Below are 11,333 nucleotides of genomic sequence, written 5' to 3' on the forward strand. Positions count from 1 at the left end.
AAATAAATTACTAATTAAATATGCATTTTTGTTTTGGGTCATTTCATGTTAAGCCCTAAATATGGTTGCTATACGTTGGACTTTTGGACATAATCCCACCAGAAATGAGAACCATACACGAAATAATAAAATTGCAGGATACGAAATAAAAAAATTAATTTAACAATTTCATTAATTTAATTTTTATTTCTTTAACGTTCTTAAAAATTATTTTATTGTTAATTTTAAGTGAATTTGCAAAGGGGAAAACTTATTTCTGGAAGAATAATTGGAGTCTGGATGTTTAGAGCAAATTCTAGGGTGTAGAATGAACCCCTCAAAGAAATAACAAATCTTGATGTTGGCCCAATGGCTTCTATCAACTAGCCTTTAGGAGACCAGAATTTAAAAACACAACAAAAAAAGAGAATACAAAGTTTCAAAGAAATAACACGTGGCGACATCTCATTGGTTTGCCACACTAAAAACAGAGTAATTTATTTGATCATCCTCTACAACCGCATATACACCTCCCTCACGTCCCTCACCCCCTAAACCACGCTCCTCCCAATTGTACACAAAACACTCCTCGCTCTCTCCAAACGCGGCGAATCACAACGTACAACCGTCGACAGCACAAAAAACAAAACCAGGCTCACTGGACCCGACTGCAGAGGATTGAGAAACCCAAACCCGCTACACTTACCATCTCGTAACGCCAACGATTGCCAAATATCAAACACACAAACACACGCACGCACTCTCCCTCACAATTCAGAGAGAGAGAGAAGCCACAACAACACAGAAGAAAGAAGCCAGTGTCATCTTTCACTTTCGTTCTCGTATAAAAAATTCACACACAGATCACATTCAAAACCAAACCCTAAATTCGGAAAAGGGAAACACAGACGAGAATAAAATTCTTCCAATTCCCAATAAAATCCCCAAATTCTCTCAGATCCGGTGCCCCATTCTCTCTCAAATCCCCCAATTCTTCCGTTTCAGATAAAGATTGAGTTGGGGTTGGGGTCAATTCAATTTTCGAGCTATGGCGTGTATAAAAGGGGTGAATCGATCGGCATCGGTGGCGCTTGCGCCCGACGCGCCGTACATGGCGGCGGGGACGATGGCGGGAGCAGTGGATCTGTCTTTCAGCTCCTCCGCCAACATTGAGATCTTTAAGCTTGATTTTCAGTCCGACGATCGTGATCTCCCTGTAGTGGGTGAGTCCACGAGCTCTGAGAAATTCAACAGGTTGTCATGGGCCAGGCCTACTGGATCGGGGTCTCAGGAGTTCGGGCTAGGGCTCATTGCTGGTGGACTTGTCGATGGGACTATTGATATCTGGAACCCACAAACTCTGATCCGGTAATTCCCTTTGAATTTGGCGTTTCTTTTTGCTTCGGATTGGAATTGAATTGAATTGAATTACGTTTGTGGACGGTCGGGTTTTCTTGGATGTTCGGAAAATGCGGGGAAGTCGATAATTTGTAAATTCTATAGTTTATGGGTGTTTGACTCTGATCTGAGTAATAGTCTGATTGGGGTGACGGGAAATTGGGGTTAAAGAGACTGGAAATTGCGGTTTACTGTTGTATGGTGATTGAATCTCATTTGGATTTGGTTTCTTTTTATCCAGTTTATTATTATTATTGGAGTGAAATGATAGTTTCGGCTAATGGGAATCCAAATGTAGATAAATGTGAATTGGGATTTTCATGATTTCTATGAAGGGTAACTTTTGCAGAGTTGATTTCTATAAATAAGGTGGAAGGAAATAAAGGGTATATGAGAGTCATGGTTTCTGACTTCTGAGAAACCAACGGATTACATTAATTGTACGTTATGATACTCTGTTCGAATTCGCTTTAGGTAAAATTCGGTTCCCTTTTTACTGTTGACAGTATGCTTGGCTTCTAGGGAGGTTTAATACACTTGAAATAACCAAATCGAGGTGCTTGTTAAATGCTTCGCTTTGATTATTTTCTTGATAAAATAAGTGAAAATTTTAAGGTCTTGGCAACAAATTGTTTGCCATTAAGATAGATCCGGAATAAAGTCACTTGTCTCCTCCACTGATGATAAATCAATCAATATTTCTTTGAAGTTGGTGGTTTCTTGAAGGTTTTTCAAGATTCTAGAAGGAAGTAGTTTCTAAGATAATATTGGTGAAGCAAACAGATCCTTATGGATAAGAACCAAAAGCCAAATGATTTTATGCATATTTCTTTTATAATTTCATTTATTCATTCATGCAAATTATTGTAGAGCAGCCCTTGAATTTTAATAGGATGTGCATGGAAGTGATTAATATGGGATATAAATATGATAATTGCTTGGGCATAGATCATGCTTTTGAGTATTTTCAGTTCTTTTTTTATTCACATGAAGTCTTTAGCAGTGTATTTACTTGAATAATTTATTATTTGACTTAAAACTCCTGTTACTTTTAGTTGTTTTTTGAATATCACACATAAGAAAATATTAATGGTTATTTCTGCCACCTAGTTTTGTGAAACATTTTCTTTTATATTTGAGAAAGTATTTTTGGTTTTCTTTGGAAAGGCCTTAGTTTTTATTATTTCTTATCCTTAGTCCTGAGGCAGGTGTAAGTGCTTCAGTTGGGCATCTCACAAGACATAAAGGGCCTGTAAGTTTTCTTCTTTTTCAGCATGCATGTCTTTTTGCTGGTTATTTCAATGCTTGGAATCTGATGATTGGGTAGGATATTTTCTCAAACTCTAAAGTTTTAGTTTTGTTATTTAATTCCAGGTTCTTGGTCTTGAATTTAATGCAATTGCACCAAATTTACTTGCATCTGGGGCTGATGATGGTGAAATTTGCATATGGGACTTGGCCAATCCTGCAGAGCCATCTCATTTTCCACCTCTCAAGGTTTGTGGTTATTAGTTGTTTTAAGTTAATCAGAAGTAGATTGCATACGTTTCCTACTAGTCTGTGTTGTATGGTTTATCCTCAATTTTTGTTGTAATTAATTCTCTTTGGTCATTCAGTTTTTTAGTTCATCCGGGCTTTAGAACCTTTAGTTTAATTGCCATACTTCACTTTTACAGTCTACATGAAATGCAGTTATACATACTTTTAACTACCACTTTTGACTTTTGAATTGTACACATGTATGTATATTTAATATATCTGTGATTTGGTAGAAAAAAGTAATGAAAATACTAGTTTTTACAATTTAGATGGCAAAGAATGAGAAGCAAGTTGGATGTAGAATGCAATATACAATCATAATAAGCAAAGAGAAGTGGACAATTGGAAAGGATGCTAGTCCTTTTCTTCAAATTATTCTCATAACTTATGGAGGCATATCTCTATTGTGACTGCATTCCTTAGGTTATAACAGAAGTCTGTAATTAGACCCCTCTTTCTGTCCATCTCTGCTTGAAATGACTTTTTCTTTCGGATTTTCTCTAGTCATGAATATATTAAATCTAGATGGACTTCATCTGATCCAAATTGTGAGATCTTTATGCAGGGTAGTGGTTCTGCTGCCCAGGGTGAGGTTTCATTTTTATCTTGGAATAGCAAGGTCCAACATATATTAGCATCCACTTCATATAATGGTTCAACTGGTGAGGAATATTCTTTACTCGTGAAGTTATCTTTCTCGACTCATTTTATCTAATTTGAGACTTCAATATTTTATATTTTTCAGTGATTTGGGACCTAAAAAAGCAAAAGCCAGTGATAAGGTACTTTGTTTGTTTTCTACTGTGAACTAGTATTTTAAAATCTCAATCGTTATCTGGAATGCCCACTTCCATTGCCTAACTTGACCTCCTTTGACTGGCAGTTTTACAGATTCAGTTAGAAGACGGTGCTCTGTTTTGCAGTGGAATCCTGATATTGCCACTCAGCTTGTTGTTGCATCAGATGAAGATGGTTCACCTGCTCTGAGGGTAATAACTTTGCAGATGATATTTTATTTCTTTTGTGGTCAAATGTGTTAACTTCTCAGTTCATGCAGCTCTGGGATATGCGTAATGTAATGTCACCAGTTAAAGAGTTTGTGGGGCACACAAAAGGTAACACCACAGGCAAAATGATTTATCTATACCAGTTATTCATGATTATTTCTTTCTTTTATTTTGGCAGTAGTTCATGTTTTAAGGATGTTATAATTTATTTTTACAGGATTCATGTTATATAATTGGAATTTCTGTTTTACTCTGGTTTAATAAACCATTTAAACCTTAGTGCTAATTTTCATTGTTGTTGAAGTTTGAATTACTTGACATAGGAACAGATATCAGAGGTGAGCTGTTAAAATCATTCTTTGCAACTTTTTGAGATATTCAGCCCTTTCCGTTGGGGTTTGGAATTAAAGTGCATTAAAAAATGAAAAGACAAATGAGGCTATTATGATCCTGGAAGGAATTGAGGGCTTGTCAGATTCAATTCATTTATTGAAGCCTCAATATGCTAGTCTACTTGAATTATCTTTTCCAATTGCCATAGTACATAGATTGCCCCATTTTGGTTATTGTTGGTCATTTTATTTTTTTTGTGAAAGTGGGGGCGGGAGAAAGCACCAAGATCTTCAGAGTGCAACTGAGATACCACCTATATGTGTAAATATACTTGCTTAGTGGCTTTTTTGGTTACAGCTTAGAGAATTTGTTAAATGATGCAATTAAAAGAATTATGGGGGATGCGATTTCATGTGTGTGTATTTTTATAGCTTTTGTTTCTATTTCTGCTTTTAGGAATTTTTGTGTCCAACGCATGATGTTTGTAGTTGAACATGCACTCAGTTTGCAGTGATTATTATTGTTGGATACTTTTTCGCTGATATTATTACGATTGGAAGTTAATTGTAAACTCTTATGATTATTTGACGTCCACATCTTACCCCAGGTGTAATTGCAATGTCTTGGTGTCCCAATGACAGTTCTTATCTGCTTACATGTGCCAAGGATAATCGAACTATTTGCTGGGACACAGTTTCTGCAGAGGTATGGTCCTTAGCTGTTCTTCAATGAGGCCAATAATTTTTGTACTGCACCTTGTCTACACTTTATTTTTTCCTCTCCTGTTGGTTTCAGTTTAATTTTCACTACCATTTTCTGACTGATGTTTTTTATTCTAAATTGGTCCAGATTGTCTGTGAAGTGCCAGGAGGCACCAACTGGAATTTTGATGTACATTGGTATCCAAAAGTACCTGGAGTGATATCGGCATCTTCATTTGATGGAAAAATTGGAATTTACAATATTGAGGTATGCTTGGGTTCTTATCATATACCTGAAATATTTTACCTTATGAGTACTGCGGGACATCATGGAATGTAGATTACTAAATTCCAAGTGTGAAATGTTGAACAATATTTAGTGAATGGTTAATGCTACAGCCAATTGTCTTGATCGTGGGATATCATTGAGAAATAGGAATCCATGTTATCAAAAGATTTCCTGTGATTATTTCTAGTATGGAATTAATGATTGATGGTTATTGCATATGTGCAACAAGATTTTATGGTTAACTACTGTTACTGCATTATCACGCCGAAAATCAAAATTTGTTTGAAGCACTAGGTGCATGTACTCCTGTTATTTTACAATTTGTTTTAAGTATATTGGAGGTATAATCTGCACAAATATGCATGTGTGCATGCCTGTATCTATGCTATGCAATGTACTTAATCATGTTTAAATCTCTTGTTTTTTTCTTTTACAGGGTTGCAGTAGATATGGAGTTGGGGATAGTGATTTTGGTGGCGGTAATGCACAATTAGGAACCATTGCATTGACAAGTTATTTATTTATTTTTGCCACTAACAACAGTATTTTGTTTCATTTTATTTTTTAAATCAAACACTAACAACAGTACTTGATTAGTTGTTTTTTGCCCGCAATCACTTTTTCGTGCAGCAATAATTAATATTGATTCTTTGATGTTTGGGGTCAGAATAGGTTTTCTTTGTACAAATAGGAGAATCCTTAGTTTTTGAAATAGTTAAGAATAGAGGCGTTGTGTTTAGGTTAGAGATTTTCTCCTTCCTCCACTCAGATATCTTTTTGCTTGGGTTCAGCCTTTGTACCTTTTTTTAATTTAATTTAATTTAATTTTTTAATTTTTGTTACAGTTTTTTCTAGATGGTAGGTTAAGTCGGAAAATGAATGCAGAAGGAGTGTGTTTGAAAACCCTTCCTAGTTTTTTATAGATTGCATCATTGTATTAGCTCTAGGTTTCTGAAAACCCTTCCTTCAAGTTGTAAGAATTTGAATGGAATCATTATCTAAGGTATATAATTCTTTTGAATGACTTAGAAGATAAAAAATTTAGTTGTTATTCCAATAAACCAATAATAACTTGTACTACTTTCGATTCTTGCCTTCTTTTCTTTGGAGGGTGTGGGAGTTTTCCTACTTTTCCTCTTTCTGACTTTCATTAATTGCCAATTGGGAATATTTCATATAAATAAAAATTGCTAATTTTGGAGAGATGTGCGTTATTGGAAAATTTCATGTTTTATCCTCTCTATGCAGGACCTCTGAGAGCTCCGAAATGGTATAAGAGGCCAGTTGGTGCTTCTTTTGGCTTTGGAGGCAAAATTGTGTCCTTTCAGCATGGTTCATCTGGTGTTTCGGAGGTATGCTTTATTGGCATGCTCCCTGTGTCTTCTGTTATGATGCATTTTATAATTCATTTTCCTTCTTTTATCCAGGTTTATGTACACAGCTTGGTTACTGAGCATAGTTTGGTGAATCGCTCATCTGAATTTGAAGCTGCAATACAAAATGGGGAGAAGTCTTTACTTCGGGCTTTATGCGAGAAGAAATCACAGGAGTCTGAGTATGTTATTTATGACAAGAAACAGTTTTTTTATAAGCTTCGAGAGAGTTAACATCTCTTGAAACTGATTCTATTTTATCCTGGTTAACATTATCTTTTGCTTCTGTTTGGATGATTTTTTTGACAGATCTGAGGATGACCAGGAAACATGGGGCTTATTAAGGGTTATGCTTGAAGATGATGGGACTGCAAGGACAAAGCTGATCACTCATCTTGGGTTCAGTATACCCGAGGAAACAAACGAAAGTGTTCCAGATGATCTATCACAGGAAGTCAATGCGCTTGGGCTTGAGGATACTACATCTGATAAAGTGGGCCTGGGGAGTGATAAGGAAACCACCATCTTTCCTACTGATAATGGAGAAGATTTCTTTAACAATCTTCCTAGCCCAAAAGCTGATACTCCTGTGTCAACCTCTGGTGACAAATTTTCTGAGGGGGATACAGTTCCTGTTGCAAATGAAATGCAGCAAGAGCCTGATGGACTGGAGGAGAGTGCTGACCCATCATTTGATGAATCTGTTCAACATGCTTTAGTTGTCGGAGATTATAAGGGCGCTGTTGCAAAATGCATTTCAGCAAATAAAATGGCTGATGCTCTAGTTATTGCTCATGCTGGTGGTGCTTCGTTGTGGGAGAGCACACGGGATCAATACCTTAAAATGAGCCATTCACCTTACCTTAAGGTTTGTAAAGTCCACTTGTTTCCAGTGAAGCACTTATTGTTTCATATTTGATAATATATGAATTGGATGAAAATATGTTAATGATTGATTATAATGTCTTATGATTTTGCCATAATTATGTTGAAATTGAAGGGTTATAACCTGGCTCATTCTTACTTTCAGATTGTTTCTGCGATGGTGAGCAATGATCTGTTGAGCCTTGTTAATACCAGACCCCTAAAATTCTGGAAAGAAACACTTGCTCTTCTCTGTAGTGTAAGTTTCCCGACTCCTGAAATCAAAATAAGGCCATGACACTCTGTCATTGATTACATTTTTTTTTTGTTAAATTGATTCTCATAAATTGTGCATTATAAATGGCGGAGTTGAAGTTGCAAAACATTTACAACATTTGTACCGTAGTAGTGTGTTTGGTTATTTTACACATTAATCATCGTAAACTGTGCTCTTAATATCTGTATCATGAGACAAATATCATGAGCAAGTTAACTTTGAAACTGCTGTATCTTTTAATTGATGTTTGTGATCCTTTCTTGCATGAATCAACAGTTTGCATCAAGAGATGAATGGACTGTGCTTTGTGATACACTTGCTTCCAAACTCATAGTTGCTGGCAATACCCTGGCGGCAACTATTTGTTATATATGTGCGGGGAATATTGATAAAACCGTTGAGATTTGGTCGAGGTGTTTGACTACCGAGCATGAGGGAAGATCATACGTCGACCTTCTTCAGGTAATCTTTTCAAGGTGGATTTGAATCATGTTCCTCTTGGCCTTGAGGTTAACAAAGTCTTGTTATTTTGTTTAGGAATTAATGGAGAAGACGATTGTCCTTGCCCTGGCTTCTGGGCAAAAGCGATTTAGTGCTTCTTTGTGCAAACTTGTTGAGAAATACGCAGAAATTTTAGCTAGTCAAGGTCTTTTAACAACAGCAATGGAGTACCTAAAACTCTTGGGTTCTGATGAATTGTCACCTGAACTGGTTATCTTAAGGGATCGTATTGCTCTTTCTACAGAACCTGGTATGTGCTGTTCGAAAAGTTAGTGATGTGGTGTTTTAATATTGTATTTTTTTTTTAATCCTGGAAATTGCAATATTTCCTCAAAACTTTTGTTGACATGATCAGCAGCCATCAATTTTGACTAACGGTAGCGGCAATTATTCTTATCACAGGTGGACAAAAGTGTTATTGTTTCAATGTGCATAAAACTTGGTGGTTAAATCTCTTAAAATGCAAAATCCCGTTACTTGTTACCCGCATTATTTATTTACATTCCATGTTATTTGTTGCGTTATTGCTGCAGAGAATGTTTCCAAGAATGCAGCATATGGAAACCAACCTGCAGCTAGTGGGCCTGTATATGGCGCTGATCAATCTAATTTTGGTGTGGTTGGGGCCTCGTCTCCATATTATCAGGTGTTCATAAAGTTACTTTTCACAGTGATTTTATTTTCTTATGATTTGTTGTTTGTTGCCAAATCTGCTCTCTCAATGTGGATTAATTTTTTGTTCTTAAAATGGTTAGGAAACAGTGCCATCACAGTTGCAACCAGGTGTTCCAGGAAGTCAATATGGAGAAAGTTATCAGGAACCTGTTAATTCCCCGTACGGAAGAGGATATGGCGCTCCTGCCCCATATCAGGCAGCATCCCAGCCCCATATGTTTCTTCCTTCCCAGGCACCTCAGGTTCCACAGGTACTTTTTTGTGTGAGGGTCTCATTGTATCAAGAGTTATTAATTTGGTTGTAAAAAGATAAGCATTTGTTCAGTTTTTGTTATTAAGAAGTCACTGGTCACTTCTTACATTTAATGTATATGGATCTGGTTCATTTGACTTTGGCATGGGGTTTGCTTGTAGGAGAAATTTTCTGTGCCTCCTGTTTCCCCTCAGCCTGCAGTGAGGCCTTTCATTCCTTCAACTCCTCCTGTGCTGAAAAATGTGGAGCAATATCAGCAGCCAACGTTGGGTTCTCAGTTGTATCCTGTCAGTAGATCTGCATTTGATGTGAAATTAAGTATCAGAAACGTTTTTGCATGACTGTTATCCTAAGGTTTTCCTTGGTGTTTCAGGGAACCACCATCCCTTCTTTCCAACCTATGCAACCGGGGCCTGGTTCAGCTGCTCCTCTGACATCACAAGTGGCTCCAGTTCCTGGAAATAAGCCACATGTTGTAGCTCCCTCCCCTCCACCAAGGGGTTTTATGCCAGTTACTAATTCGGGAGTTGTTCAAGGGCCTCATCCGGGTTCACTGCAGCCACCTAGTCCTACTCACCAAGCTCCTGCTCGAGCTTCCGTGGCTGCAGCAGCGCCACCACCCACCATACAGACAGTTGATACATCCAATGTTCCTGGTAATTGTAGTTTTCATTTATGTTGTTAAAGTTTTCTACTTCTCTCCAGCATTCCCTTGCTCCTTCCCTCTGTTTATTTACTGTGAAAGTTTTCTTTTTGGTGGCTGTTCTTTTTTCCACATTGAATTTACAACCTGTGGTTGTGTAACAATCTTGTTTTATTTGTGGATAATGCACTACAGCCCAACAAAAATCCGTTATCACAACATTAACGAGACTTTTCAATGAGACATCTGAAGCGTTGGGAGGTTCTCGTGCAAATCCTGGCAAGAAGCGTGAAATAGAAGACAATTCGAGGAAGATAGGTGCATTATTTGCCAAACTCAACAGTGGGGACATATCTAGAAATGCTGCTGATAAGCTTGTTCAGCTATGCCAGGCATTGGATAATGGTGATTTCGGTACTGCCCTGCAAATCCAGGTACATTTTTGGAAACTTTAGGCTCCTATTGTATTTTGGCACACCATGAATGGCTGAGCTTTACTATTGGTTTCTTTTGTTTATGCCTGCTATCAGGTGCTTCTTACCACTAGTGAATGGGATGAGTGCAACTTCTGGCTTGCAACCCTTAAGCGGATGATCAAGACGAGGCAAAATGTGAGACTAAGCTAAGAAGGCTGAGATTCCCAAGAGTCTGATTGTTTGGTTCCGGAATTTTTTCATTCTGGTTATGCTTGGCACACGGGACCTTTTGTTTTTATGCATACAAGAAGGGCATCTCAAGGTTTTGGCTCAAGGGTTTTGACTAGCTGTCAATTAACTTTGGAAGAAAATTAGTTGGTTTGAAAGCAGTTAGTGAAATAGTCTTTGCACATTAATGGACTTCTTGTTGACTTTCCATTTTATTTTTGTAGTACTTAGAGATAGCATTGATTTTTTTTAATTTTTTTTTTGTTTTATATAAATTCATAGAATGTTTACCGAGCTGCTTCAAGCTCTCTGGTGATCTGGTATCATTTTTGCCATGGGCATGAAATTGTACCACCTTTGTGTTTTCATTGTATGAACACAAAATTAGACTGATGACTTCAGTTTTGTCGAAAATGATTGACCGACTGTATCAGTTTTTTTTTTAATTTTTTGGGTCCGAAAGTTGTGTATCAGTTTATAAAGAAACCTTTTGCTGTGAATTGTGGTTGCCCAAATGATTTATAATGGGTTAGGCCTGTTATTCATAGCAGTGGAATTGTAATATATTGTCATGTTTTCTTCCACGATTATTTTGTGGTTTCAAAGTACCATATGCTTTATAAATTCGAAAAGAAAATTGTGTTTGTGATCACTTTCACAAGGCCAAAGGCAAAGAAAAAGAGATGCACGTTTAGTAAGTAATCGTTTTGTTTGATCTCTGTTATATTCTATTTTCACGTGAAAATTTTAGAGTAAATGATAAAAAGGCCCCTTTTCCAGCCTTGAAGGGTATGTTTACGTATCAGTAATGGATATCGGAGGAAAGGGAATGATTTTCATTCTTGACTTCCTTGCGT

General features: G+C 37.0%; 1 protein-coding gene across 1 annotated transcript; it reads left to right on the forward strand.

The window, feature by feature from the left end:
• Positions 1–701: 701 nt before the first annotated feature.
• On the forward strand, positions 702–11,066 carry LOC117617589 (protein transport protein SEC31 homolog B). Its single transcript, XM_034347026.1, has 22 exons — positions 702–1,347; positions 2,575–2,629; positions 2,752–2,874; positions 3,482–3,578; positions 3,662–3,698; positions 3,800–3,905; positions 3,974–4,031; positions 4,864–4,961; positions 5,106–5,225; positions 5,683–5,725; positions 6,495–6,598; positions 6,674–6,801; positions 6,929–7,487; positions 7,650–7,742; positions 8,037–8,222; positions 8,298–8,511; positions 8,795–8,907; positions 9,017–9,187; positions 9,351–9,476; positions 9,563–9,845; positions 10,028–10,266; positions 10,363–11,066. Exons 1-22 carry the CDS (start codon positions 1,028–1,030, stop codon positions 10,456–10,458), a joined length of 3,369 nt encoding a protein of 1,122 aa, XP_034202917.1. The 5' UTR covers positions 702–1,027; the 3' UTR covers positions 10,459–11,066.
• Positions 11,067–11,333: the final 267 nt, after the last annotated feature.

Source organism: Prunus dulcis, chromosome 2 (assembly GCF_902201215.1).
Source record: "Prunus dulcis chromosome 2, ALMONDv2, whole genome shotgun sequence".
NCBI lineage: Eukaryota > Viridiplantae > Streptophyta > Magnoliopsida > Rosales > Rosaceae > Prunus > Prunus dulcis.

Coding starts and splice junctions, on each gene's coding strand:
- LOC117617589 (XM_034347026.1), top strand. CDS start 1,028: ATGGCGTGTATAAAAGGGGTGAATCGATCGGCATCGGTGGCGCTTGCG. Junction 5,726..6,494: donor GGATAGTGATTTTGGTGGCG/GTAATGCACAAT, acceptor CTCTCTATGCAG/GACCTCTGAGAGCTCCGAAA. Junction 7,743..8,036: donor CACTTGCTCTTCTCTGTAGT/GTAAGTTTCCCG, acceptor ATGAATCAACAG/TTTGCATCAAGAGATGAATG.